The sequence below is a fragment of the Trichosurus vulpecula genome, chromosome 8 (genome assembly GCF_011100635.1).
Source record: "Trichosurus vulpecula isolate mTriVul1 chromosome 8, mTriVul1.pri, whole genome shotgun sequence".
NCBI lineage: Eukaryota > Metazoa > Chordata > Mammalia > Diprotodontia > Phalangeridae > Trichosurus > Trichosurus vulpecula.
Window position 1 is genome coordinate 125037229 of NC_050580.1, and position 25532 is coordinate 125062760.

Sequence of the window (25532 nt, forward strand, 5' to 3'; positions counted from 1 at the left end):
CAACAAGGCAGCAAGGGAGACCTATCCACCATGCATTTCAGACCGCTACTGTAGGGGAATTACCGCGTATCTTCCCGGCGGCCACGATGGTTCCATCCGCTGGAGGATTTTGCATCTGATCACTCGGCGTTCCAAAGACAGAGTCCCCCCCTCCCCCTCCCTTCCCCCCTCCCTCACTGTCTTTGTTTCCTTCCCCCCTTCTCCCCCCACCCCCCCCCCCTCTCCTCCTCCTCCTCCTCCTCTTTTTTAGAAGCAGCAATCGGAGATGGATGTCTCTCTTTGCCCTACCAAGTGCAGTTTCTGGAGGATTTTTTTGCTGGGAAGCTTCTGGCTGGACTATCTGGGTTCGGTGCTGGCTTGCCCTGCGAACTGTGTCTGCAGTAAGACAGAGATCAACTGCAAGAATCCCGATGATGGGAATCTCTTCCCCCTCTTGGAAGGGCAGGATTCAGGGAACAGCAATGGCAACGCCAGCATCAATATCACGGACATCTCAAGGAATATCACTTCCATGTAAGTCAGTTCTCCGGTTCTCTCGCTTCGCTCTCCCTCTCCCCACCCCCGACTTACAGCTCACAGTAGTGTGTGTGTGTGTGTGTGTGTGTGTGTGTGTGTGTGTGTGTGTGTGTGTGTGTGTGTTTTGCCAGGGAAGATGCTAACGCAGTTTGCGTATTTCCAGGTGACTCCAGCCCGGGCTGGGAATGATCTTCTTATTTACTTGGTTTTCCCCAGCTCAGATTGTGATTGCGTCTCTTCCAGCACCCCTGCCTGCCCTCTGCCCTCGCCCCCACCCTCATTATCATTCCAAGGAAGAGAATCGAATTTTCTGCCCCCTCTAAATAGCAACAGTTTGGCCATGCTTAAGTAGGATAAAGTGAATGAGGTTTATTTAATTCCTCCGCGGTAGCAGCAGCAGCAGCAGTGGCTGCTGAAGCTGGGAGGGCAGGAGCCAGACTTCTAGCAGCTCTAGAGGAGCCTCAGTGTTTAACTGTTTCCTTTTTGAGGGATGAAAGAAGCAGATAAAAAGCCCGACAATGACAAGCAAACAAGTTTTCAGCTCTCCGGGCTTTCGGAGACTTAAGATGTGGATAGAATGTCATTCCTTGGTCCCAGATGAATAGATCTTCACCCTCTCTACCTTCTGATATTTTCCACTTCACGTCCCCACGTTTGTACCTCACCTTCTTTTCCCACAGGACTCTTTGCTTCTGGGTACCCGCAAATTATCTGCCTTTTAACTATTTTGGTTTTGAGATCCCTTCCGGAGGACTCTGAGACTGGAGGCAGAAGGGAAAGGGCAGGGTGTGTGTGTGTGTGTGTGTGTGTGTGTGTGTGTGTGTGTAAAATTCTCATTTGAACATCCTCAGTCTGTTTATTTGGAGTATTGAACTTTGAGTGGCATTTGCCTGGTTTAGCTTTATCTGAATCAGACACTTCTGGCCCATATCTGGGGGTCACAGTGGCCTTTTCTCTTTCTTCAAACAGTTTGTGTGTGGGAGAAGGGGGAGAGGGTTGGAAGAAAGAGAGAGAGGGCAAGAGCAATGGAGCCTATCTTCTCAATTGGCTTTTTATTTTTGGATCTGATCTGGTGAGGTGAACTCCAATTCTTATTATCATGATGAAAATAGAAATGTGATTATTTAGGGAAATTACTTCTCACTACTCAGATCCTGGAACTCCATACATGGGTGGAATTTTTTTTCCTGAGAGCAAATCCAGGAAGGATTTGGATTGAAGTCACAGAGGGTGTTTGGGGGGCAATTTGGGGGTTGTTTTTCAGTCAGTCTTTAACCTTTCCGGATTGGTAAGTGGGCAAGATGCTTTGGGTCTCATCCTTCCTAGAGGTTCTCTTCTGCTTGGTCACAGTGTAATTGCTGCAAAGCCAGGAAAGAATTGCAGCTCTGCTCTCTTAAAAGCCCAGCCTTGTCACCTTCTTTGGCTAATGGTTCCTCCATACATGTAGTCTTGCTGTTCACAGACCTAGGGAACAACATAGCCAAGCAAATGCCTCTGACTCCTGCCCCAGGAAATGAGATTGACCCATATCTGTGTTCTATCCACCCACTCCCATATCCCTTTCCAAACCCAGCTTGAAATGAAAAGAAAAAACAACAAGGTTGGCAAGGAGGGAAGAAGGGGAGGGGGCAGGACAAGCAGAATGGATGGAACTTGCTGGTCGGTCCATGGTTTCTCTTCTCTGCCCCTCCCTCCCTTCGTGTCACAGGATTCTCAGGATTCGGTGAGGGGGTGTAGAAAGGGGCTTCTGAATTCTTTAGATCCTCAGAGGAACTCAGATTTGGGGCCATCTTGGGCAATGGTGATGATTGGGGTTTCAAACCCTTGGTCCAAAGCTGAAGAGTGGGAGTATTGCATTGTCCAGGGGGCAGGAGAGAATGGACCCCTGGGCAGCTTAATGTCAGCTCTTGGAAGCAGCTGAGATGGCTTTCAGTTTGCTTCCTATGTGTGGGGATGTGTGTATTTGTAGGAAAGCTGCTGGGAGAGATACTATTATGTAGGTTCTTTATATCCAGACAATGCTGTTTACTGCTTTGAAAATGAAAAAAAGTGCCAATAAAGCAACCAGGGAGGGAAGAATATCCAGTTCTGAAGGGAGGAGTTGGGTGTTGAGAGTCAGGGTAAAGGATCCGTTTAAAGTTGGAAGGCTGAGAATGCTGCTGAAAGAGCTGGTGATGGAAAGGGGACTAGGACATTTGTCACAATTGCTTTTTTTTTACCTCAGCTCCACATCTGAATGTCCTGTAGGGTGAGGAGTGGGAAGATGAATCATGAGCATGAACTATGACAGGGAGGGGGGATATTGCCTCAGGATTCTGCTTGGTCAGAAATCAAAGACCCCTTTCTCCCAAGTCAGTCCTAGTACCCAACTGGGGATCTAACTCAGGAATTGGTTTCTAGGAAAGTGGCATGGGTTGGATTTTCTGTTGGGTTGGCCAGTAGAAAACCATCATGGGTCAACTGATTTGAAGACCAATGAGTATGATGTTAATCTTTATTGTTCACTGCTCTGGGGAGGGGGCATTGCCTTAGAGATAATGTTAAAGCTAAGGTAAATATGGGGAACCCAGGTCTGGATAAATGCCAGGGGAATCCTGGAAGGGTTGATGGGGGAAAGAGAATGGAGAGGCTTAAAGGAAGGGAAAGGAAAATGCCTGGCAATGTTCTTCCCTGTTCTCCACAGTCTTCAAGCAGGCATTCTTCTCCAAATTCTTTCCTAAGAAAAGGACTTCAGCCGAAGGATGTTGAAGGGGAAAGTCTCCTTATTCTGTCTCTGTGATATTTAACATACCTAATCTGGAACATATGTATGTGTGAGTGGGAGATGGAGCCAAGGGACTCCCAGGCCCCATCTCAGACCCCACAGCAGGCCCAAGGTCTTAGTGGTGTTTTAGGGATAGGATCTATAAAAGGTTTCAAGGATGGTGGGTGCCCAGTAATTATTGTATTAGTTGTTGATGCCAAAAGGAGTTTCTATAAGGGCAGTGACTTTAATAGAGTTCACTTTGGATATGGGAAAGAGGCTGAGGGAAAAAGTCATGTTTGAACTCACAGCTTCTGGGTTGGCTTTAAGCCTAGACTTGGGGGAGCCAGATGTGGAAGCCCCAATGGACAAACTCCTAGCTTCATCTCATGTTTCTTGACTTGGGGTGAGAGATAGTCAGGGCCCTCTCTTACAAGGACCTAGGCCTTGTGAAGAGGGAATAGAGGAAGGGAGCTTCTAGCTCTGGCTCTTAGCAGGCAAAACCAGCACCCCAGAGGATTCTCTAGGTCTCTTAGGAGCCTGACTTGGGACTGGATGGAGGACATTTTCTGTTTCCCCACCAGCATGAATATCCCAAGTTAGGAACAAACCCACCTAATGAAAAGTGCCATCTAAAGCTCTGGCCATGCACAGAATCATGGAATCATAGATCTAGAACTGGAAGGGACCTCAGAGGGGATCTGTTTCAACCACCTTATTTTATAACTGAAGAAACTGAGGCCAGCAGAGGTTTAATGACTTGCCCACCAGCTCTAGACATCAAAGGTGGGATTTTGAACCCAAGTCTGCTGACTCCAGAACCAATAGTCTTTTGAATAAATCTAGCCACCTCCATGACTCCATCAAGCACTAAGGGGCATCACTGACCAAGGTGCAGTGGTGGATATTCCTCTCTGCCTTGAGGGAATCAGAAAGAGACCTTGCTATTATGGTATTCTTGGCATCTTTGGGTCTGAATAGTTAATATCTCCATTTCCCTCATTAACTTGAGCTCTCAATTGACTAACTCCACACTTGGCAGGATGAATATGCTCTGTTCTTCCATTCCCATTTCATGGTGCCACAAAGGCAAGGGTATTTGGCACATGGAGGATGATGTCTGGACTGGCTCCCTTCGGCCCCATCTCTTGTCCAGGCTTGCGTTTGAATGGTATATCCCTATGGTCACTGGGAGCTCAACAGTGGAGTGGAAGGTATTCTTGACCTCATATTAGACATCCATCTGCCATGTCATGCTGGCCTTCTGAGAGTTGTGTTGCCTTTGGCCATCAGGGACCCTGTGTAATTGTATGGTGTTGGAAGAGTAAGCATATCCCACCCCCAGAGCCATCCCAGCAACTCGGATTGGATACTGTAATTCCCAAACTGGGACTCATACTCCATTCCCCACCCACTAACAGGGTCCATCCCCTAGAGTTTGGCAGCTGTGGGTCTGCTGCCTGTCTGCTCCCTCTGGCTTCCTGCACACTTAGCTCATGTCATCTGTTGGCTGTGTGAATGCTCATTTAGAATCTAACAAAAGGCCTGGCTATTGAGCATCCTGCCCTGCCCAGTTCTTTGCCTCCTATTCTCCTCCAAGAGTTAAGGAAGTCACAGCTGTGGCTACCAGAAGAGAAAGCCGATGTCTGGGGGAGAATTGGGAAGTAAATGAGTCAGGCCAAAGGAGAACTACATCTTAGTCTGAGGAGAAGAGAGCCTGGAGCCTGGAAACAGATGTGCCTGAGTGTGAAGGATCATGTAGGTGTTGGTGTTTGTGGGTCACTCATAAGAACTGCTTTCATTGTACTGGAAGACGTAAAGGGTTAAAAGCTATTGTTGTGTCTCTGTTTTAAAGTTGTCTCATGGTATCCCACAGGTAAAGGCTGGAATCCCTGGAGTCCCAGTGGTTGGGGAAATGATTCTAGAAGCAGGAATGGACATAGGCCTCTTTGGTTCTCTGTTCTTTCCATTCTATGATCAAGAACTGTCAATGTGGGACTGTCGGGCCTTTGGCTTTGGAATTTGGGGGGCATCCTTGTGAATTTGAGTTTCCAGCTGTCTCAGGGCCAGCAGACCATTCCTGGGGAGGCTATCTCTGAAGTCTTGCTTGCTTCTTGACTCTGCCAGCTCTGTGGGGGCTCAGTGGAGTGCAGCTGGATGAAACCAGCTCAGCCTGGTCTTGGCTTAGATGCGGCCTCTTCACACTCCCATGGCAATGCTGCTGGCCCAACTTCAGGCCGTAGACACCAGAAATCTAACCGCTCTTCCATGTAGCTTTTGTGGACATCTGGAGACCCAGGTCTCATGAGACATATCTCCCCCTCCTCTCATCCTACTCCATACATACATGCATAAGGCCCAGGTAGTTTCAGCTATGATGCTTATTGTCCTGGGGGTTGGCAGAAACAAGTTTTTATAATTGGTTCCTTTACTGGTGGGATAAAAGCTTTGCATTAATTTAAGTCCCCAGAAGAAGTTTGATATCTTCTTGACTGAGACAGAGTTTGATTCCAGAAAGTTGCAAGGGGCCTGTCTTGAACCATTTTCTTTGGGGCTGTCTGGCTGCTTTATCTACCAGTTTCCTTTGGTACCCCACTGGCACTCAAACCGGAGGTTGTAATGTTTATTCTGTGTTCTAGAAGCCCAATTGCCTAGCTGAACCCATTTTTGTGTTCTGCACTTGGGTGGGTGGGTGGGTGTGTGGGGGCAGGGAAGCCATGTGTTTCTGGCAGTGCCCTGCAGGTCTTTCTAACATCCTGGAGGCCTTCCTGGCACTATGACTGCATATTAGTCAGACTATGGCATGGCAATGGGGTCCCCTTCCTGACATCTCTTTTCAGTGGCTCATATGAAGCAGTTCAAGGGGTTGGATCACTTCCATCTGCCTTTTGGTGTCTAGGGAACTGGAAGTAACATTATAGCCAAAAAAGTCTGAAAGCTGGGAGTCAGACCTGGGTTCTAGTTCCAGCTTAGCCGTTGTATGATCTTGGACAAGTCAATAAACTGTTCTTCTATCTCAGTTTCCTCATCCGAAGAATGAGAGGTAGAATATCAGAGTATAAGGTTATTTCCAGCTCTATGAAAGAGACAGGAATGATTCCATAATCTAGGACCAGATGGACTCATCATTTTGAGGAAACTGAGGCCCAGAGGAGACAAGAAATTTGCTTATGATCACAGAGATAGTAAATGGTAGGGATTTGAACCTAGGTCTTTGACTCCAAATTCTTTGCTCTTTTTTAATATGTCAGGCTTCCCAAAAGACTAGACCAATTCTTAGGAATCTATGTCAAGTGGCAGAGTTCCTAAGACCAAAACTACTTGGGACTGGAGGTTTTTCTTATAATGTTGTTAGTAGGTGGGAGTAAAATGGTGGTGGGGGAAATTGTATTCCTCAGTTGGCTATTTTTGACTTCTCATTGCCCTTCTCACCTCACAGAAAGTACCCCAAATGTCTGCTGGGCTGATCTATCCATGCCAGAATCCCATGACCATCCAATATTACTTGGGATTGCCAGCTATACAGCAGAATCTAGAAAGTGTCAAGTTGTAGTGGAGAGAGCCATGATTAGTGAACTAATATAGCCAAAGTACTTTGTAGTCCTTGAGTGCTATGTAAATGTTGGCCATTATTATTATCATTATCATTTTTATTTGGAATCAAAGGACCTGAGTTCAAATCCTGGCCCTCTCTTATTATTTGGAGTCAAAGGACTTGAGTTCAAATCCTGGATCTCCCATAAACTAACAACTTTGGGAAAGTTACTTAACCTCCCTAGGCCTCGTTTTCCCATGTAAAATGAAAGTGTCCTATTAACTTTACATTTCTATAAAGTTCCTTGAGCATTTTTGTAATAACAATAATAGCTTGCATTTAGATAGCACTCCTAGGAGCCTAGATCCAGAGCTGGAAGGGATCTTTGAAGCCATCTAGTCCAGTCTCCTCATTTACATATGAGGAAAGTGAGTCCCAGAGTGGTTAAGTGACTTCTCTAAAGTCACACAGCAAGTGAGTGGTGGAGCTGGATTTGAAATTGGATATTGTGATTCTAAATTTAGCCCTCTTTCCACTAGACCACAATGCCTCTTAGACTTTGTGGTTTACATGAGTTCCTTATAACCAACCTTACTCTTTAAAAATAGCAGGTTAGGGAACCAAGGCTCATTGAGATACGGTGACTTGCCCTGGGTCACATGGGGAACATAGCTAGCAAATGTCAGAGCCAGGACTTGACCCTGGGTCTTTTCACTCCCAGGTCTTTCCATGTTCCCACAAAGGCTTAGGAATTCAGGACACTGTTATTTTGGTGCTGGGTATGGGCTCACTCCCCAGGGTGTTATCAGCTTGCTGGTAATCTAAAGGGAAGGGCCCTTCTACACTAGGCAATGACTGGCTGACCTATGACTTTCCCGTTGCTGTCTCTACTAAAGCTGTCCCTTGGGTTGGAATGTGTTGGGTTGGAAAAAAGCTGGATTTGAAGTGAGAGTAGACCTTAGGATTCTGTTACTCTCCCTGGGGTAGTAAACTGGCTAAGCTATTAGTAATCCATCTGAGAAGTAGTAATGGGGGTCAGTTTAGGGGAGAGGAAGGGGAAAGGGTGGATGGGTGGAGTGTTAGACATGCAAAAGTTCTCTTCTAGGTCATGGACCTTTCTGTACTTTACTCCTGCTATTACTTCTGTCACTCTTATATTTGAAAGCTTTTGAGGAATGGGGCATAGTCAGTTGACAAGTATTTATTAAGTGCCAACTAAGCACTGTGCTAAGCACTGGGGCTACAAAAAATGGCAGCAGACAACAGGCCTTGCTTTCAAGGAGCTCACAGTCTAATACATAGGGCCCCACAGTGGGCAGCCAGTAATTTAGCATGCGGCTTGTGTCCCCTCACCTAGGAAATGAATGGAGGGGGCATTCTGGGTTAGTCTGAACCCCAGCAGCCTGTGGAGTGCCAATAATAAATAATAGCTTTTTTATCTGGTACTTTACGTCACACCTCAACTGATCTTCACAATGACTTTGTGATGTAGGTAACAGAGATAGTATTTGTCCCTATTACAAATGAAGAAACTGAGGCTTAGATGGATGTTTTACTTGACTTAATCCATAGCTTCTAGCCTCCCTGACCTCCTCCACCTCCATCTTTCACCCCTTACAGCTACAGCCTTACAATGGATTCAGCCAACAACAGGGTATAAAGAAGATTCCCCTGTAGGGTAACAGGCCAAATCCCAAATATCTATGTCACCTGGTAGTTTCTAAGAGCAGAACTACTTGGGACTGGTGGTTTGCCTTGAAATATTATTAGTAGGTAGGATTTAAATGGTGGGGGGTGGGGTGGGGGATTGTGCTGCTTGATTGGCTATTTTTGGCTTCTTATTTCCTTTCTCTCACCTTACAGAAAATGTCCAAATGTCCTCCAGGTTGATCTATCCATACCACAGTCCCATGACCATCCCTTTTCACTTGGGATTGCCAGCTTTGCGGCAGAAGCCTCTTTCTCTGCCCCTTCATCTTTCGTGCTTGACATTCCAGATCTCCCCAATCACGCTTCTGCTTCTCTAGGCAGCTAGAGGAATGACCAAGTCCCCTGCTGTAGGTTTGAATTATCCACAGGCATGTTTGTCTAGCCATGTCTAATAGAACCTGGGTTGCTTAAAGATAGGGATAGTGTTTTTGTCTTTCTTTGCATCCCTAACACTTAGCACACTGCTTGGCTCTTAGTAAATACTCAAAGTGGCAGTTCTGTATCAGGCAGGACATGTCCTTGGCATATGTGGGGATAGACATTTCTGGGCATGGTTGGGCACCATGTTTCTGATGTTCCCTTTGACTTGCTTATTCTCTGCCAAGGACTTATTGATTGAGAAGAGGCACTGTGTGCGTGGGATATCTGTATATTTGTTATTTTTCTAAAGCAGCTAGATTTTATCAGAGGAAGTAGATGTTGTGGTAAAATGAAGGAGACCTAGCGTCTATTCTTGGCTTTACCATTAATGATCTGTCTGACTTTGGATGACTGTCTTGTCTTCTTGGGCCTCAGTTTCCTCATCTGTAAAATAAAGAGAATAGGCTAGAATATAATCTTTAAGGTCCATCATAGCTCTCTATCCCATCATCCTAATGCAGGAGCACCAGAGAAGACCTAGGACTCTTGAGTGTATTTCTCCATATTTAAAATGAAGGAATTAGATTACATAATCTTAAAGTTTTGTTGACTAGGAGAGGTCCTGTTAGGCAACAGCTAGAAATTCTTTGATTCACATTCCATAAGAGTGGAGGGACTGGACACATATCTATGGTGAGCAAGTGGGATGGGAGCTGTTGATTTCGGTCTCTATCAGGATCAGCTTTATGGTAAGATTTCCTTCTGCCAAAGGGGTTATAGTTCCCTCAGTTGAATGGTGTGGTAGCATGGTCAGGCAGAAAGAAGCCAGGAGCCCTGTGTTCTAGTTCTGGTTTTGCTATTAATTCACCACATGACCTTGGACAAGTCATTTAATCTTCCTGGTTTCCTTATCTGTAAAAGGAGGGGCTTTCACTAAAGGTCCCTTGCAGCTCTACTCTTCACTGGAACTCTGCAAATGTCGGTCACATTAAGTGATTTTTAAGAGCCCTTCTGACTTGAAGCTTTTCTGAATGTGCATTTTGGTAATCTGTAACTGGTTCTATGAGGGGATTAGAAGAGTGATCTTGGACAAATCATTTCTTTTCCTCAAACCTCAATTTCTCCCATGTGATAAGAAAGAAGTAAGACTAGCCAGGTCTATCCAGGTAAAGCATTCAGGAGAAGAGATTATCAGAGATGGATTAAATTTGGAAGCATTAGAATTCTTGATAAAGTCAGAAAAATGTTGATTTTTCCTTAGGGGAATCTGGGGATCCAAGATGTTATAAGGAGGGGTACAATTAATTCAGCCTCCTAGGGAGGCTCACCTGCAGTTCAGTCCTGGGTAGAATTGCTCATTTCTGGGAAGATACCTGAGGATGCATTTCCCTGGGGATGTAAGCCTAAACAAAGAGAAACTGGAGGAAATATATTTTCTATTCAGGAGAGCTTCTGAGTATCTGCAGGGACCACCCCCAGTGGTTCAAATTTCTGGTTTGTAGAATTATCAAGGAAGGCCTGGCAATCCCCAAATTGACTTTTCCTGACCCTGGGGGCACTGGGTGGCTCTGCCAGCTTGGCTTCTTTCTCCAGTACATTTTCTTTTCTTCTCTGACTCACGATGTGTTATTCTGTGTTTCGACTTAAAAGCCCCTCATTTTAGAAATAGGGGACCTGAGGCCCAGAGACGTTTGATGACTTACCTAAGGTCACATTGCCAAGTAATGGCAAAGAAAGGACTAGTACCAAGGCTTTTGGAATATCAAACTAATTTTCTTTCCACTACCTCACCTGCTGGGCAGGTGTATGTAGTGTCTAAGGACTCTTCTCTGGTGTGGTCTCCCTCACTTGATAGCCCAACCTGAGTCTTGTTCTGTGTGACTCCTAAAGGCCAGAACCTCCTTTCTGCCTTGGTATCCCCTAAGGGTAATGTTTCCAAATTCAGTGTCCCCAGAGGCAGCTCTCTGAGGCTGGCAGCCCCTGAGGGCTCCTCTCAGCAGCCCACGCCAATTAGAAATAAACCCAAAAGTAAGCTTATGCAAAGCAGTATTTATAGGGAAAGAGTAGAATTTGAAGATTCAGCAGGCCTCTGGAGTAGAACTCTCCTTTCCCCCTTGTCTCAGTTCCAGCATCTTTCCCAGCAGAAATGTCTCAGGGGCTGAGAGCAGAGAGATCTGGGGTTACCAAATAGAAGTCCTCTGGTACTAATTTCCTCTTAGGGACTCCCATAACTTCTTTGAGCGGGCCAAAGGCAAATCCAAATGACTTTTCTTCTAGGCTTTAGTTTATTCCTATGTAAAATTAGAGGGTGGAGCTTGATGATCTTCCACCTCTAATGTTCTTTGACTGTGATATTTCAGGTAAGTGGGTTCCCTTGGTAGTGCCCGTGTTGTCCCTAAAGTCTTACCCAGGACAACATGGGAAACGGATGGGTCAGGGTCAGGCTAGCAAAATTAATAAGGGTAAATGGGCAAGGGGACATATTTTAGGCAGCTAAGGCCTGGAGGACTTGTGTGGGTGGACACTACTTCTTTGACCCTATCTCTACTCTCCTCTTGACTTCACAGAATGATAGGTCTAAGAGTGATCTTAGAGGTCATTTGGTTTTACTCTCTCATCTTACACATGAAACAGAGAGACAGGATGGGGCAATGACTTGTCCAAGGTCACACAGATTGGAATTGGAACTCAGGTTTTCTGACTTTAATAAATCCATAATTCTTTTGATGACACCATAAGTTCTTCAAGACTTGTTCCCAGATAGAAGCTTTCTTCTCTGAGATCCCTGCCCAACTGGGCTCCCTATATTTCTTGATGGCCCTTCTCCATCTCCAAGTTTATTCAGCTGCTGCCTGGTGCCTGTGCTTTTGAGGTCAGAGTGGCCACCATGGCAGAACAGGTGTTAGCAGGGTCTGGTGCAACATCAGGACTGTGCCTGGCTTAGTTTCCCATTGGCTTGAGGCAGGATTATGCTGCTGAATTTCTAGTGGCCAGAGAGAAGCCTGGCACTCAGGTGCTTTCTCCGGATCATAAAAGTCTTGGGAAAAAATTCCATGGGACCTCTGGGCACGTAGATTTGGAAATAGAGCTTTTATCCACATGGGTAACCAATGACCCTTGCAGAATTTCCTCACTCTTTCTCTCATTGAATGAGAACCCCTTTCTTACAGGTTGCCTTGGAAGGCAGCAGATTGCCTCTAGTTATTAAGGTCCTGCTCTTGCCCCATCCAGAACCGTAGTCCACCTGTACCACGAAGATGGAAATTTCTCTCAGTGGCTCCTCACCCTGTGGCATGAGCCATGAGATGTATAGGAACCCTGAGAGGCAAAAGAAAGAAAGCTTGCCTGCTGGGAGATGGAGAGGTAGAAGCTGCCCTTTCTGAGGACCAGAGGAAGTTTGGGGGTCACGCAGATCATTCAAAAAGCAGAATCAAAGTGTGTTTGAACTAGAACACTTACAGATCATCTGATCCAACCTCTTCATTTTATACAAGAGGAAGCTAGGGCCTGGGGAAGTGCAATTCCAGGTGATCTGGGTTCCTGTAATTTAGTGGCAGAGCTAGACTAGGACCCTGGTCTCCTGAATCCTAATACTGTTCAGAGCTTCGTTCTCTGTTTCCTTCTAAGATCTTTATTAGGCCCTTTGCCAGCAGCTGCTCTGGGGTCCGTAGAGTTGGCAGCCCTTTCAGGGAATGGTTGCTGGGGATAGCTCTGTGGAAAATTCCTTCAGTGGCTCCCAGCAATCTTTGGGAGAGGTAGAGGCTCTCTTTTGAGGAGAAGGAAGGAGGTTTTCTGTCTCTCCCTCTCCTTTGTCGACTGCTCAAAGAGAACATCCCTGTGCTTATTGTGACCGTCTTCCACAACAAGCTTGTAGAGAGGGTAGCGGTGGCTTCTCCTGCACGTTCTCTATACACCTGGTCATTCAACTGCAAAGGCTTAGTAAATGTGAAACAGCAACAAACTAAATCCCAAAGGCATCTGCTTTCTGCCTGGCTTTTTTTTTCCTAAAGGCCAAGCATCAAGCGGCCACTAGAGGGCAGTGCTGCGCATGAGACGGTCTCCTCTATGTGCAGGTGGAAGAGAGCAGAGGGAAACTCGCATGAGTCTTGCTGGGAGTGTCAGCTCCATTCCTGAAAGCCCTTGCACAATCGGTTCAGGGAGTGAGGATGTTAACTGTGCTCTGGCAGTGTCCACACTGCTGCCATGGATGAATGGATCAGTTTCCACTTGGAATTCTCTTCCACTTCTTTGCCAATCTAAATTCAATGCAGCCTTTAAGACCAGCTCCCTCCATGAAATGTTTCCTGACCACCTGAGCTCACATTGAACTCTCTCTGGCCTGCACCAAAGAGGGTTGTCTCCCGATCTCTGCCTGAATGGATCAGTCATTTTGGTCCTTGGTCATCCTCTGCCTTAGGTTATTCTTCAGCTGCCTCATGGTCCCAGCTAGATTATAAGCTCCTGGAAGGCAGCAGGCTTTCCCTTCTACTTTCAGTGAATGCTTTTAAGCACCCAGGACAGTTCCAGGAACCCAGAAAGTGCTCAGGAAACACGTGTTCTAAGACACTCATCTGTGAATGAGAAGGGAAATTGGAGGAGAAGGCTTCTAAGGTCCCTTCCAGCTCTGATGCTAGGAGCTCCTGTATTCTTGTTCTCTTCTTTTCCCTTCTTCTGACATTTATGGTCTGTATCATACAACTAAGTACCTGATCATATAGTATGTTGTACTGTCTTCTAGTTGTTTCATGCAGTTTAGTTCTGTCTTTCCCAAATGAGTGCAGATTCCCTAAAGGATGGCACTGTGCCTTCTCATTTCTCTCTCTACCATCTCTCCCTCAAATCTCATCTCTATCTGTCATTTACATATCTATCTCTATTTATATCTGCTCCTGGCAACTTAGGATTTATGAGTAGAAGGGATATTGATGTCCAAAAGGTCTCATTTTATTTATTTAATTTTAAAGTTTTAATATTTTATTTTTTTCCAAATACATGTAAAAACAATTTTTGACTTTTTTTTTTTACAATTTTAAGTTCCAAATTATTTCCCACCCTTCCTACACAAACTCCTCATTGAGAAGGCAAGCATCTTGATAAAGGTTAGACATGTGCGGTCACGTAAAACACATTTCCATATTACAGCAGGCCTCATTTTACAGAGGAGGACACAAGACCAGAGAGTTGGAGTGACTTCCTCAGAGTCATTGAGGAAGAGGTAGGATTTGAACCCAAATCTTCTAATTCTTTTTAAAATTAATCTTCCAATAAAAAATCTTCCAATCCCCTCTACCTATATCAGGGGTGGGGAACCTGTGGCCTCGAGGCCACATTGCCTCAGTTAAAGGCCCTTTGACTGAAGCAGTCAGAGGGCCATACTTCAGGACCTAGAGCGCTCCATGTGGCCTTGACCCCTGACCTATACCAAGTGGCACATGAGACTGTCTGTCTCCAGTGCCTTATCCTGGCACAGCACTGGACATACAGCAGGTGCTTAATAAGTACTTCTTGACTTAACTCTACTTGATATTAATAGAATATGTAGATTGATGACCTTGCTAAGATACTGCTGTTCCTTACACATATGCAAGGTCTAGATCTTAAGGAGCAGTGTGGAGGGGGCTCACCTAAGCCCAGACTTAGAGTCAGAAGATCTGGGTTTCAATCCTGATTATGCTATTATAAGATCTGTAACTTGGGTCAAGTTGCTTTGTGTCTTGGTGCCTCAGTGTATGATACAATGGACAGTGAGCTGGCATCAAAATCAGGAAGAACTGGGTTCAGGTCTAGCTTCTGACACATTCTGGCTATGTGGTGGGGCAAGTCACTTCACATCTCAGGGCTCTAGTAGCTAAGGCTACAAGATACAGAGAAGGTGGTAACATGCATTGATAGAGGGAGTTTCCTTGACAGAGAGAGTTCTTTATGCCAGTAAAATCACAGGTCCAATTCCTACCCATGGCTGTGTGTGTGTGTGTGTGTGTGTGTGTGTGTGTGTGTGTGTGTGTGTGTGTTCTGGACTTTTTGTTCTTTTGAAGAGTATGAAATCCACAGTGCCTAGAACTCTCAGCACTATGGAATGTGTTAGAGGTGATATTAAAGTCTAGAAATGTTGGCTTTCTAGTTAATCTCTATTTTTTCTCTTATCATGGAAAGTTTACACAAAATTTTACCTCTTCTGACATTCTCTCTTTACAAAATTCTGCTTACAGTTGGCTCTTCACCTGGATGAAGAGAGGTGGAGAATGACTGGTCTTGAGCAGAGAACATAGTGCAGAGGTGATAAGGTAAAGACATCAGGTGGACAGTGTAGATGTTCTTAATGCCAGGGCCTGTAGAAGAAAAGCCCTTGGAACAAGAAGAACAAGGGAGTAAAGGGTTCATAAATAACTAGAATCCTGGGTAAGCAGTGAGATGGGAAAGAAAAATGAAGTTCAGAAGATATACCAGGTCATAGAGTAAGGGCTTGGTCTCCTTTGGAATACAGATTCGTTCTTCAGCTATTGTTTCTATCTGAATGGCTTCTAAATCTCTCTCTCTAGTTCTGACATCTCACCCAAGTTCTAGTCCTGTATGTCTAGTGACCCATTGTATGTTCTCACTTGGATGTGAGCCAATCCCCTTAAATTAAATCTATCCATGCTCAACTGTTCATATTTCTCTCTCACATGAGTTCCTTTACTGGATTTGTTATTTATGTTCAATAAAGTCACCATCCTCCCAGTCACTCAAATTTACAAAACTGGAATTATTTTTGGTTCTTCCTTCTTCCTCCCCTCATATCTGGTTGGTCACCAAGTCCTGTTGGTTTGTCCTTTGGATTCTCTAGAATTTGGCCTTTTCCATTCCATTCCTATAGCTGCCATCCCAGTCTAGTATTATTTCCCTAAGCTTGGATTACTTCTGTGCCTAACCTTGGACTCCCAGCTTTCATCTACTTTTCCTTTCAGTCTATCTTGCATGCCCCTGCCAGACTGTTGTTCCCCATATATCACTTTTCCTCGTGTCCAGAGAACTACATTCATTTCCCTTGCTCATATACATTCACTAGCTCCTCATTGCCTATGGCCTAAAGTACAAACAGCCTGAAATTCTAGGCTTTCCAGGATATGGCCTGATCTCCCAATGCTTCCCTTAAATTTTATCCTCTATTCTAATTAGATCAGTTTCTTCACTCTCTCCAAACACACCATGTTTATTTTCACCTCCTTTGCTTCCATCATTTCCCCCAAATGAAGTGCCACTCTCTTCTCCCGCTTATCCATCAAGGTCCAGCTCAAGTGCCATCTCCTCCGCGAAGACCATCCCACTTATGGTGATCCCTGTTGTATCTGAATTCCTGAAGTACTATTGTTTATGTCAGTGTTCACCAACTATAAGTCTGCTGATTGGCACTGGTCTTTGACAATTTTTTTTACCAGTTTAAAAATTTTTCACTAAGCAAAGGTCCTTGCTTCTTAAAACCTATTAATTTAAAAAAGAGCTTGATTCTTTCTCTCCCTGCATTTTATCCCTCCCATTCAAAGTTCCCTCCATCTCCTTGCCTTCTTAGCAGCTGAGAGACGAGGCCCAGAGGTTATGGAGGTAAGAGTGGTTTAATTATGTAGATGTTTTATTGTAGCTTAAGCAATATAGCTTGAGTTGGGAGTCACTGGCTTATATGGCTCGCCTTGGAAGTGACCTTGGCTGTTGTTGAATGTCCCTTAACTCCCCTTGAGACCAGGGATTGAGTTTTATTTTTGTATCTTTCAAATCCATAGCACAGAACTCTGCACATAGTAGAAACTCAGTGTATCTTTACTGAATGGATGAAATTAATTGGTAAAGGGAGAATGAGACAGTTGGATATATGAAAAGTGAGGATCAATAGTATTTTGCAAACTCGGATGCTATAGCAAGGCCATAGAATGGAATGCCAATAGGATATAAACTTCTTTAAGGCAGGGACTATTTTCAGTTTTGTCATTGGATCTGTACAGCCTAGTACAGTGCCTTGCACCTAGTAGGTATGGAATAAATGCATATTGAATGAACACAAATGAGAGCAAATGAATTCAAGTTTTCGAGGAATTGGTGAGGTTTGAAGTCAAAGTGATATGGGGGCATAGAGGAAGGATGAGATGAGAACCAGGTTTCTAGATAAGGATGTGTGAGAAGACAAAAAGCACAGTTGAAGTATAATTTTACCTTGTGGGTTTGGAAATCATCAAGATTCCAGTTGGTAGAGATTTCCATTAGAGGCTTCACAGAGAAATCTAGATACTGGGGACCTCGGTCTGTGATGATTCAGCAATGCCAGGTCCACAATAGATGCTTCCATCTGAGATTCTACTAATCATTTTTCTACACTCACTTATGGTGTACTCATAGTTGGCCTTACTTAGCTGATAAGATTGGCCTAGCATGGTAGCAACAAATACATGCATTTGAATGGAGAAAGAGGGGAGGAACATGAAGACAGAGACTGTCTTTTTCTTTGCACATCTCCCAGTGCATAGAATGGTACTCTGCATGTAGTAGGCAATAAATGTTTCTTAATTTGAGTGGGATGTCTCCAGAAATGGAGGGAGGATTGTTTTAACAGCTCAAATTAATCAGTCCCAGGACAAGCCACTAGAGGGCACTAGACCATGGCTTATACAGATAAGGGTGTTGTACTGTCCCCCTATTGTGATTGTGCCTTTAAGACAGGTGCTGGCAGCAATCTAACCCTGTAGCAAAGCCAGGGTTTCTGCATATACCTGCGTGGGCATGTGGAAGTTGTGAATCTGTCACTGCTTAATTCAAACAAAGCCCAGAGTACGGGGCCTGATATCTGAATCCCTCCTCCTTTGCTTCCCCACGAGTGTCTTATTGGAAAGCTAGAGTTATGACACAGTCTAAGAACTATGTTAGGACCCTGTATTTCCTCACCAGTGAGTTCACTGAAAGACGAATGCTCTATTGTCACCTTTCAGTGGGAGACAAAGTGACACCCAGTGGCTAGGATGAAGAAAAGCAAGTTCTTTCTGCTGGTGGTATTTAGTAGAGAGGGGATGCTGGATTTTGTTTGGGACCAGGTGAGGCTAATCTTGTGACAATTGTTTCTGTTGAGCTGTTTTCCACTTGTGTCCCATTCTTTGTGACCCCATTTGGGGTTTTCTTGGCAAAGATATTGCAATGGTTTGCCATTTCCTTCTCCAGCTCATATTACAGACAGGGAAACTGAGGCAAACAGGGTTAAGCGATTTGTCCAAGGTCATACAACTAGATTTGAACTCAGGAAGAGAAATCTTCCTGACTCTAGGCCTAGCACTCCATCCACTGAACTACTTAGTTACCAGTAATATTATGATAAGGAGGCAGCTAAATCTAAGAAGAGGTTGTCTTTTTTTTTTATTGATTTCCTTTCTTTTCAGACTGAGCTGGTTAGAGATAGTCCTTTGAAGGTGCCAGTTATATGAGTTTGAAAGGGGTTAAAACCTGTCTTTGGAACCCTGGAGCCATAGCAGGTGGTCAAGGCTGGAACGTCCAAGTGTGCTAATGATCGGGTTCATCCCTGCCAGTGAAATCTGCTAGAGAAAGAGCAGTGTCTTTGTAGAGGTGGAAAGAGAACTGGGCTGGCTGAATATGTTTTAGCAATTCCACGGTTTTTCTCTTTTCAGGATATTGGAGTACAACAGAAAGAGGCAGCACAGTATAGTATGAGTTCTGGGTTCAAGTTTTCCCTCTGACACTGCCTTGGTGACAGATAGGCATGTCATTGAACATCTCATTGCTCTAGGCAATTCTGTGACTGAGAGTTTCTGAGAAGGGCATCAGATGGAGTCGGTTTTCACATTGGAAGTTCCTCCTACCAATGAAATAATATATCTGGGTCAAAAATAATAATAATTTAAAAAGAAGAAAAAATTCACGAGAAGCAGTGTGGTTTATTGTAAAGGGCATTGAATTGGGAACTTGGAGATCTGGGATTTAGTTTGAGTTCTGCCACTCACTACCTGTGTGACCCTTAGGTATGTCATCTCATCTTTTTGGACTTTGGTTTCCTCTTCTGTAAAATGGGTTCAGATTAGATGATCTCCAAGGTTCCTCCCAACTTGAAGTATCTATGATTTTATGATTCTTTATCACAGACATCATTCTATAGTCCTTGCATTTTGTGTGTGTGTGTGTGTGTGTGTGTGTGTGTGAAGGAATCACTGTGATTCTTACTTTTCAGGCAGAGAAAATGAGGCATAAACTGGAGCTGTGATTCTTGTGGCGTGACCCGGTGAATCCGCCAGGGGTTCTGGGAATAGAGCATTGGGATTATCCCAGTCTGATGCTTAGCTATTATATCATACCCCTGATGATATAGGCATCTGGGTAGAAATGAAGGACAGGCAGTTATTTAATATCAGCTTTTTCTACAGATTTCATTTCTGTCTTGCTGCTGTCTCTTACATGGTAGCCATTTTAATAAAAAGAGCAATAAGATACAAAGTGGGAAATAACAGGAAGGATGGGGGGAAAGAATGGGAAGAAATCATTGGATCCGTGATTCAGAATGTAACATGTTCCCCCCCCCCCCAAACCCCCTTCACCCTGCTCGGTTATTACCAGAGGCTATTTTGTACACGAACGTAGAAGTAAGCAAACAACAATGTAAAGAATTTACAGTAGTTAAAGGCAAACTTCCGCAGTTCAGATTTCAGGGAAGGTCTTGTCCTTGGCCCCATGGAGCCAATGCAGCGAAGGTTTGATGACTAGGGGGGAAAGGAAGGCCAGTTTCCCAAAGGCACAAGGGCTGTCTGCTCTTGAGGATTTGTTGTCCCCTTGGCTGTGAGACTCTGCCCATTCAGTGGGCAGGCTCAGTGCCCAATAGGGCTCCTCTCTTGGAAGAGGGAGGGGCAACCATTCATTCTGTTCTCCAAATTGCCTCCTTTCCAAGCACATAGCAGACAGCTAATGGATGGCCCTGTTGCTGGCAGTTTGTTAAACCCACTGTGAGTGCTGAGCCACATCTGTGCCTAGGCTGTGGGGTGCCCAGGTGTCTGGCTGCCTGCCTCACCTCCTGCCAAGCCCGCCTTGGCATCTGGACTATTGGGGGAAAGATGGGCAGATGTATTGGCATGGTCCAGTCCAATCCTTATTATAAGGATCAGGGACTGAGAGATGTATGGCTAAGGAAGTGGCATCTGTTTAACTCTTTCTGAACCAGTGACTTTCAGTCACAGAATCTGAAAGTGATCATGGAATTACAAGTCTCATTTTACAGATGAACAGCAGAAGCCAAAACGTTCAGTGATTATGTGATGAAACTGGGGATTTGAATCTGGGTCCTTGAACTCAGATCACAGGATATGAAAGAGATCTCTGAGGTCATCTACTTAGCCTCTTCATTTTACAGATGGTGACTTGGTTTTTGTTCACTCTTTCCCATATATGTCTATCTCTAATTTCTCTCTCTCTCTCTCTCTCTCTCTCTAGGTGTATACATACATACATACATGCTACTACATTTCTGTTTTTTCTGAGCATCTCTTCCTTTTCCTAGGCATTAGAAACTGAGTCCCAGAGATATAAAATGAGTTGTTGGCCATGATTAATTTGGCAAATGCTTCTCTATCCTGCTTTCTAATACCTCTCCCGTCTCACCTCCAGAGCTTCCTCTAAGTAAACTCAGGAACGCTTGTCTCCTCCTGCCCTTGGATATCTGTACAATGACTTTTTGGGGGGCCTATTTTACTTTGATTTCATTTTCCAATTAAGCATTTATTTTCTTTCCCTTTCATCTCCCCCCTCCCACTTTGTCCCCCCACTGGGGGAAAAGAAAGAAAAACAAAACCTTGTAATAAATGTGCCCAGTGAAGCAAAACAAATTCCCTATTCCTCTCCTCATCCTCTATATTTACCAGCCTCCTTTCAGCCCCACTGCCTTCCTAGGGAGTGGACAGTCCTTTTCTTTCATTGACATTCACTGTTCTAAGGTCTGAGAGATTTTATGGGGTTGGGGAAGAGGGAGAAAGGAAGAAAAAGTGGAAATCCTTGGAAGGATGAATGAAGGAGTTGAGACTCTAGGTGTGGTTGAGAGCTATCACCCCATCATCCTCTAGCTTTGGCCTGGGGGCAGAGGACAAAGGCAGTGGGTGGTAGACAGAGGCCCACATGCAGGATCTCCTTTTCTAGGGCAAAGGATTTGATCAGAGTAGAATGATATCCCCTCCAGATTCCTCCAGTCCCTCAAAACAGATCTTCATAAGGTAAATCCTTATGGAACTGGGCCACTAGACCAAAGATACTCCTGAGGCTCTCAAGGGCATGTATATTCTGGTGGTAAGGGGTCAGAAGCTAAGTTCATTTTCCATTTGCGAATGGAGAAATCTGCTGGGCAGTTGAGTAGGATTATCCAAAGACCTGCCTAGTGACTTAGCAGAGATGGGGGATAGCGTATCAATGTTGGGGTCCCTCGTTGCTTTCTCTAATAGTTACAGTTGAGAGCCTGACCCAAGGAGCGGCAGAATTTGGCTGTAGTAATCTATGCTGAGACTGATCCAGGTTACTTAACTTGGGGATAGAACAGCCCTAGGTGAGCAGAAGGGATGAGTGGGAATATCCAGGCTGCCTCCCACCTATTCTTGGCTTTGCAATCCTGTGGCATTTTATACCCATTGAAATAGTTATTTTTGCTCTATATTTATTATATGCCTCCATAAATTTATGTCAGGGTCTGTGCATCGTAAGTATTTCTGCATGTGTCTTTATATCTTTCTCAGCCTGTGTTGGTTTTTCTGTGCCTGGACAATGGGTGGGTAGGGCAGCTCTTCAGGATGTCTTTTGGGGCTGGTGGGGGAGGGGGACAGGGAGGTAGAAGGGAAGATCTTTAATTTCTCCTCTCTTCTATTCCCTTCAATCACAATTGTCTGTACTTCTGCTTTGGTTCCAGCCCAAATCCTTGTCTGTCCCCAGCCTGACCTTGGCTTCCTACTATATCCCTTCTCTTGGTGGGCTAGTCTCAGCCCATCCTCAAAGTCTCTTTGCCTTTAGCTTTTTTTGATCAGTAAGATTCAATAAGCAGCATTGAAATGAGAAAAGCAATTGGTATGTTTCCCCTAATGCACTTTTGGACCTAGGCTGATTGTTTTTAAATCCATTGGGAGGCAGGGGGAGGACATTTTTTTCAACTGGGCGAAGGCAGCCAGCCAACAGTGAAGCAGTAGGGGGGTGGTCCATGATGGGCTCCTGGCTTCTGAGGCCTTCATTCCAGGTTCTGGCTTTTTTAACTGGAGTGGAGATGGAAGGAGGAGTTTTATCTGCTCCTCCTAGAAGAAGAAGAATCCTTTTTCCTCTCAGCCTGGTTACTCCTAGGGAATGGAGGTGGGAAAATGTTAGGAGGAAGTACATTTCAGGCATGAGGGAACCTCCTGGGCAAAGATGGGAAATGGAGTGCTATATATGAGAAAGAACAAGGCCAGTTTGGAAGGACTGAAGAGTGCACCAAATGGAATAATGCATAATAAACCAGGAAAAGTTGGTTCTGAAGCCAGCTTGTGAAGGGTTTTAAGTGACAAAGGAATTTTTTATAATTATCCTAGGGACAATAGGAAGCCACCAGAGCTCATTGAGCAGGGAAGGGACATAATTAAATGTATGCTTTAGGAATGCCATTTTGGCATCTGTGTGGAAGATGGTTTGGAGAAGGGAGAGGCTTGCGACAAGGAGACCAATTTGGGGGTCATTGCAATGCTCCAGGTGAGAGGTGGATGAGGGCCTGAAAAAGAGTAGTGACTATGGGAGCATAAATGTGAATTGTTATTATTATTGAGCATAGCTACAAAGGAGATTCTGGTTAAACTTTAGGGTGATGGCTGGGAGGATCTGTCAAACCAATTGGCTCCTTGGTCAGAATCTTCAGTGAATGTGTGAGAAGAGCATTTTTTTCTTCTTCAGAGAGTGCACAATTTAGTGGAAGAGAATAGAACATACGCCTATCTGAGAAATAGAAGAGCATATACAAAGAAGCAAAATAAATGTAAATCCTAGTCTGATAGTGAAGGGAACAGATGTTCTGCGTTTGGGGGCTGTTAGATCCAGATGAGGAGGGTATCATGGAGAAGAAGCTGTTTGACATCACAGATGAGTAGAACTGAGCTTAGGCCGAAGCACGAGAGATTCTGTTTAGTGATAGGGAAGAGCCTCCTGGAAGTATTGATGACTACAAAATCTTCTTCCCAGGACAGCTTTAAAATAGGATAGATTCTGTTCCATCTGGGTTGGAATAGGTGAAGTCCTGTTGGCAGTCAGAGCAATGGACTACATTACTTCTTAATCTTCTGCCACCTCTGCCACATAGGATTCTCTGAAATGGGGATTGGAGGGCTGAGGCTGTAGGTGAAACCAAGATGGCAGGAGCCCCTCTTCTAGGACAAAGCATGGGACAAAGAGGTAGGAGGCCTTGACTGAACAGAAAGCTTTGAAGAGGGAGCTCAGATACTAGGAAGACTTTTCCTTCATAGTTCAGTGAGAAGTTGAGCTTGATTGGAGTCCTTTGGAAAAAGTCAACCAAGTCAGTCAGTCAGTCAACCAAGAAAAGAGCAGGCATGTATTTATTTAGATGGAGAGAATATAAGCTCAAATAGACCTGACTTCCTCCCCGGGTAGCCTTTCAGATGCTACTCTGTCCTGCCTTGTAGCTTGTCATATACTCCACCCAACTTTCCAAGTCCTCTTCATTTCAGGATTATGGTGATTGGCTCCCAGGCTGGCTTTGCCCAACTGTAGTTCCCACATCTGTAAAATAAGGGGTTGGTTCTTAACTTTTTTTCTGTTGTGGACCCCTTTTACTTGGGTAAAAACTATGGATTGCTTTGCAGAATCATATTTTTAAAAACATGAAATAAAATGTATAAGATTACAAAGGAAGCCTTATATTGAAACAGTTAGCAAAATATTAAAAAATAGTTTATGGACCCCAGAAGAACCCCCAGGACTAGACAATCCTGAAGGATTGGCTTCCAGTTGTAACATTTTATGACTTTGGTATTGATGACATCCTCAGATTTAGTCCTTCTCATTCTTTGACATGGAGGCATATGGATCCCAGATCTCTTAAAGGCCCTTTAGTTCTTTGTGACAGGTGGAGGCTGATGCCCCAGTCTGATCCTCATTATACCTTGGCTGGCCTGTACCAACCTGGCAGGCAATTTTGAGACTATGGCAGGACTTTTTTCCTTAGAGTCTTTGTGTCTTTGTAGTCACCATTTCATATGACTTATGCCAGCAATACTTGGTGGCAATCCACCCTTCTCCTGCTTTCTGTCTCCCTGACCACCAGTCAAGGGACTCAGTTGGGAGCAAATCTCCACTAACCACAGTGGACCAGTTGCAGCTCTTTCTTACCTAGGATGATGTGACTCTGAAACTGAGGAATGGGGGACTCTAAGATAGAGAAATAGATAGATAGATAGGTAAATAGATAGATAGATGGCTAGATGGGTGGAGAGACAAGTGCCTGCTATGCACCAGGCATTATGCTAAGCACCAGAGCTACAAATACAAACAAGCCATTTCTTGGACTCAAGGAGCCTACCGTCTAATAGCAGAAGTAGAACACAAAGGGGAGCTAAAAAAATGGGAACATGGGTTCTTGAGAATTCAGGTGAGGGAAATCAGGCTCCAGAGACCCATAAGGCTCAGGGTAGGTGAAGGGCAAAGCCTGGCATGTTAAGAGAGGCAGAAGTGGTTTGTGGTGGCCCTCTGACTAAAAGTCAACCCTATCTGATCAGCTAGAACTGCCAAACTACACTTGCAAACAATCCAACCCAATTGGGGTCTGGCACTCTCCATTTTCTGACTGGCACTGAGTTAAGTGGTGGCATAAAAGAACTCTGATTCAGGAAAGCCACTTGCTAAAATATATTTGTTTATTCAGAGATTTAATTAACATGTTTAAATATTAAAGAGTAAACAAAGTGTGTCTAGTGGGACTCAACATTTACAAACAGGAATTCTGACTTATTTATATGTTTTCCTGGGTTTGACACTCAGATTTCCAGCCTCGCTATAATGAGAGGTAGGAGATGATCAATCTTCCTCCCTCTTAGAGGGAGGGAAACTGGGAGAGGACAGCTGGTTGCCCACAGAGAATGTTAATTTGGGGATGAGGAGGAAGATGAGGTAGAGATAGTCAGACTCTGAGAGGAATGGGATAGAAACAGAAGAGACTCCGAGGTTTTAATGAAGAGTGGAATTGCCCGGGGAAGAGAAATGGGGATGTTCTGTTCTGGAGTGGGGAAAGGTGGAGTGGGATTTGGGGAATTGTATGGAGAACTCTGGGAAATAGACCTTGTGGTACTTGATGGTGTGTGTGTGTGTGTGTGTGTGTGTGTGTGTAGTGCATATATAGGATCTCCATCATGACAATGCTAGAAAGCTTAATGCAGTAAACCAGCCAGTTTTGGGGGTACAGCATCACTCCATAATGCAGAGATGGTGCCAGGAACTGGAAAGTTAATTCTGTTGCTTTCAGAGCAATGTAGGGAAATGACAGATAATAAGACCCCCAAACCAATAAAGCAGGTAGAAGTCTTTGAAAACCGGAGGTGTTTTACAACTGATCTGCATTATAATATCTCTGCAAATGAAGTCCTGGATACTGAGAGATTACACTGGGGGTTATTTATTGGCAATGCACTATACGGTTTTAATTTT

At 44.5% G+C, this 25532-nt stretch overlaps 1 protein-coding gene across 1 annotated transcript in view; it reads left to right on the forward strand.

Moving 5' to 3' along the window:
• Window positions 1-256: 256 nt before the first annotated feature.
• Window positions 257-25532, forward strand: part of LOC118829619 (NT-3 growth factor receptor) — a 164297-nt gene continuing 139021 nt past the window's right edge. Inside the window, exon 1 of the mRNA XM_036736568.1 lies at window positions 257-513. Coding sequence (XP_036592463.1) covers window positions 266-513 — 248 coding nt within the window. The 5' untranslated portion in view covers window positions 257-265. The remainder of the gene's footprint in view (window positions 514-25532) is intronic.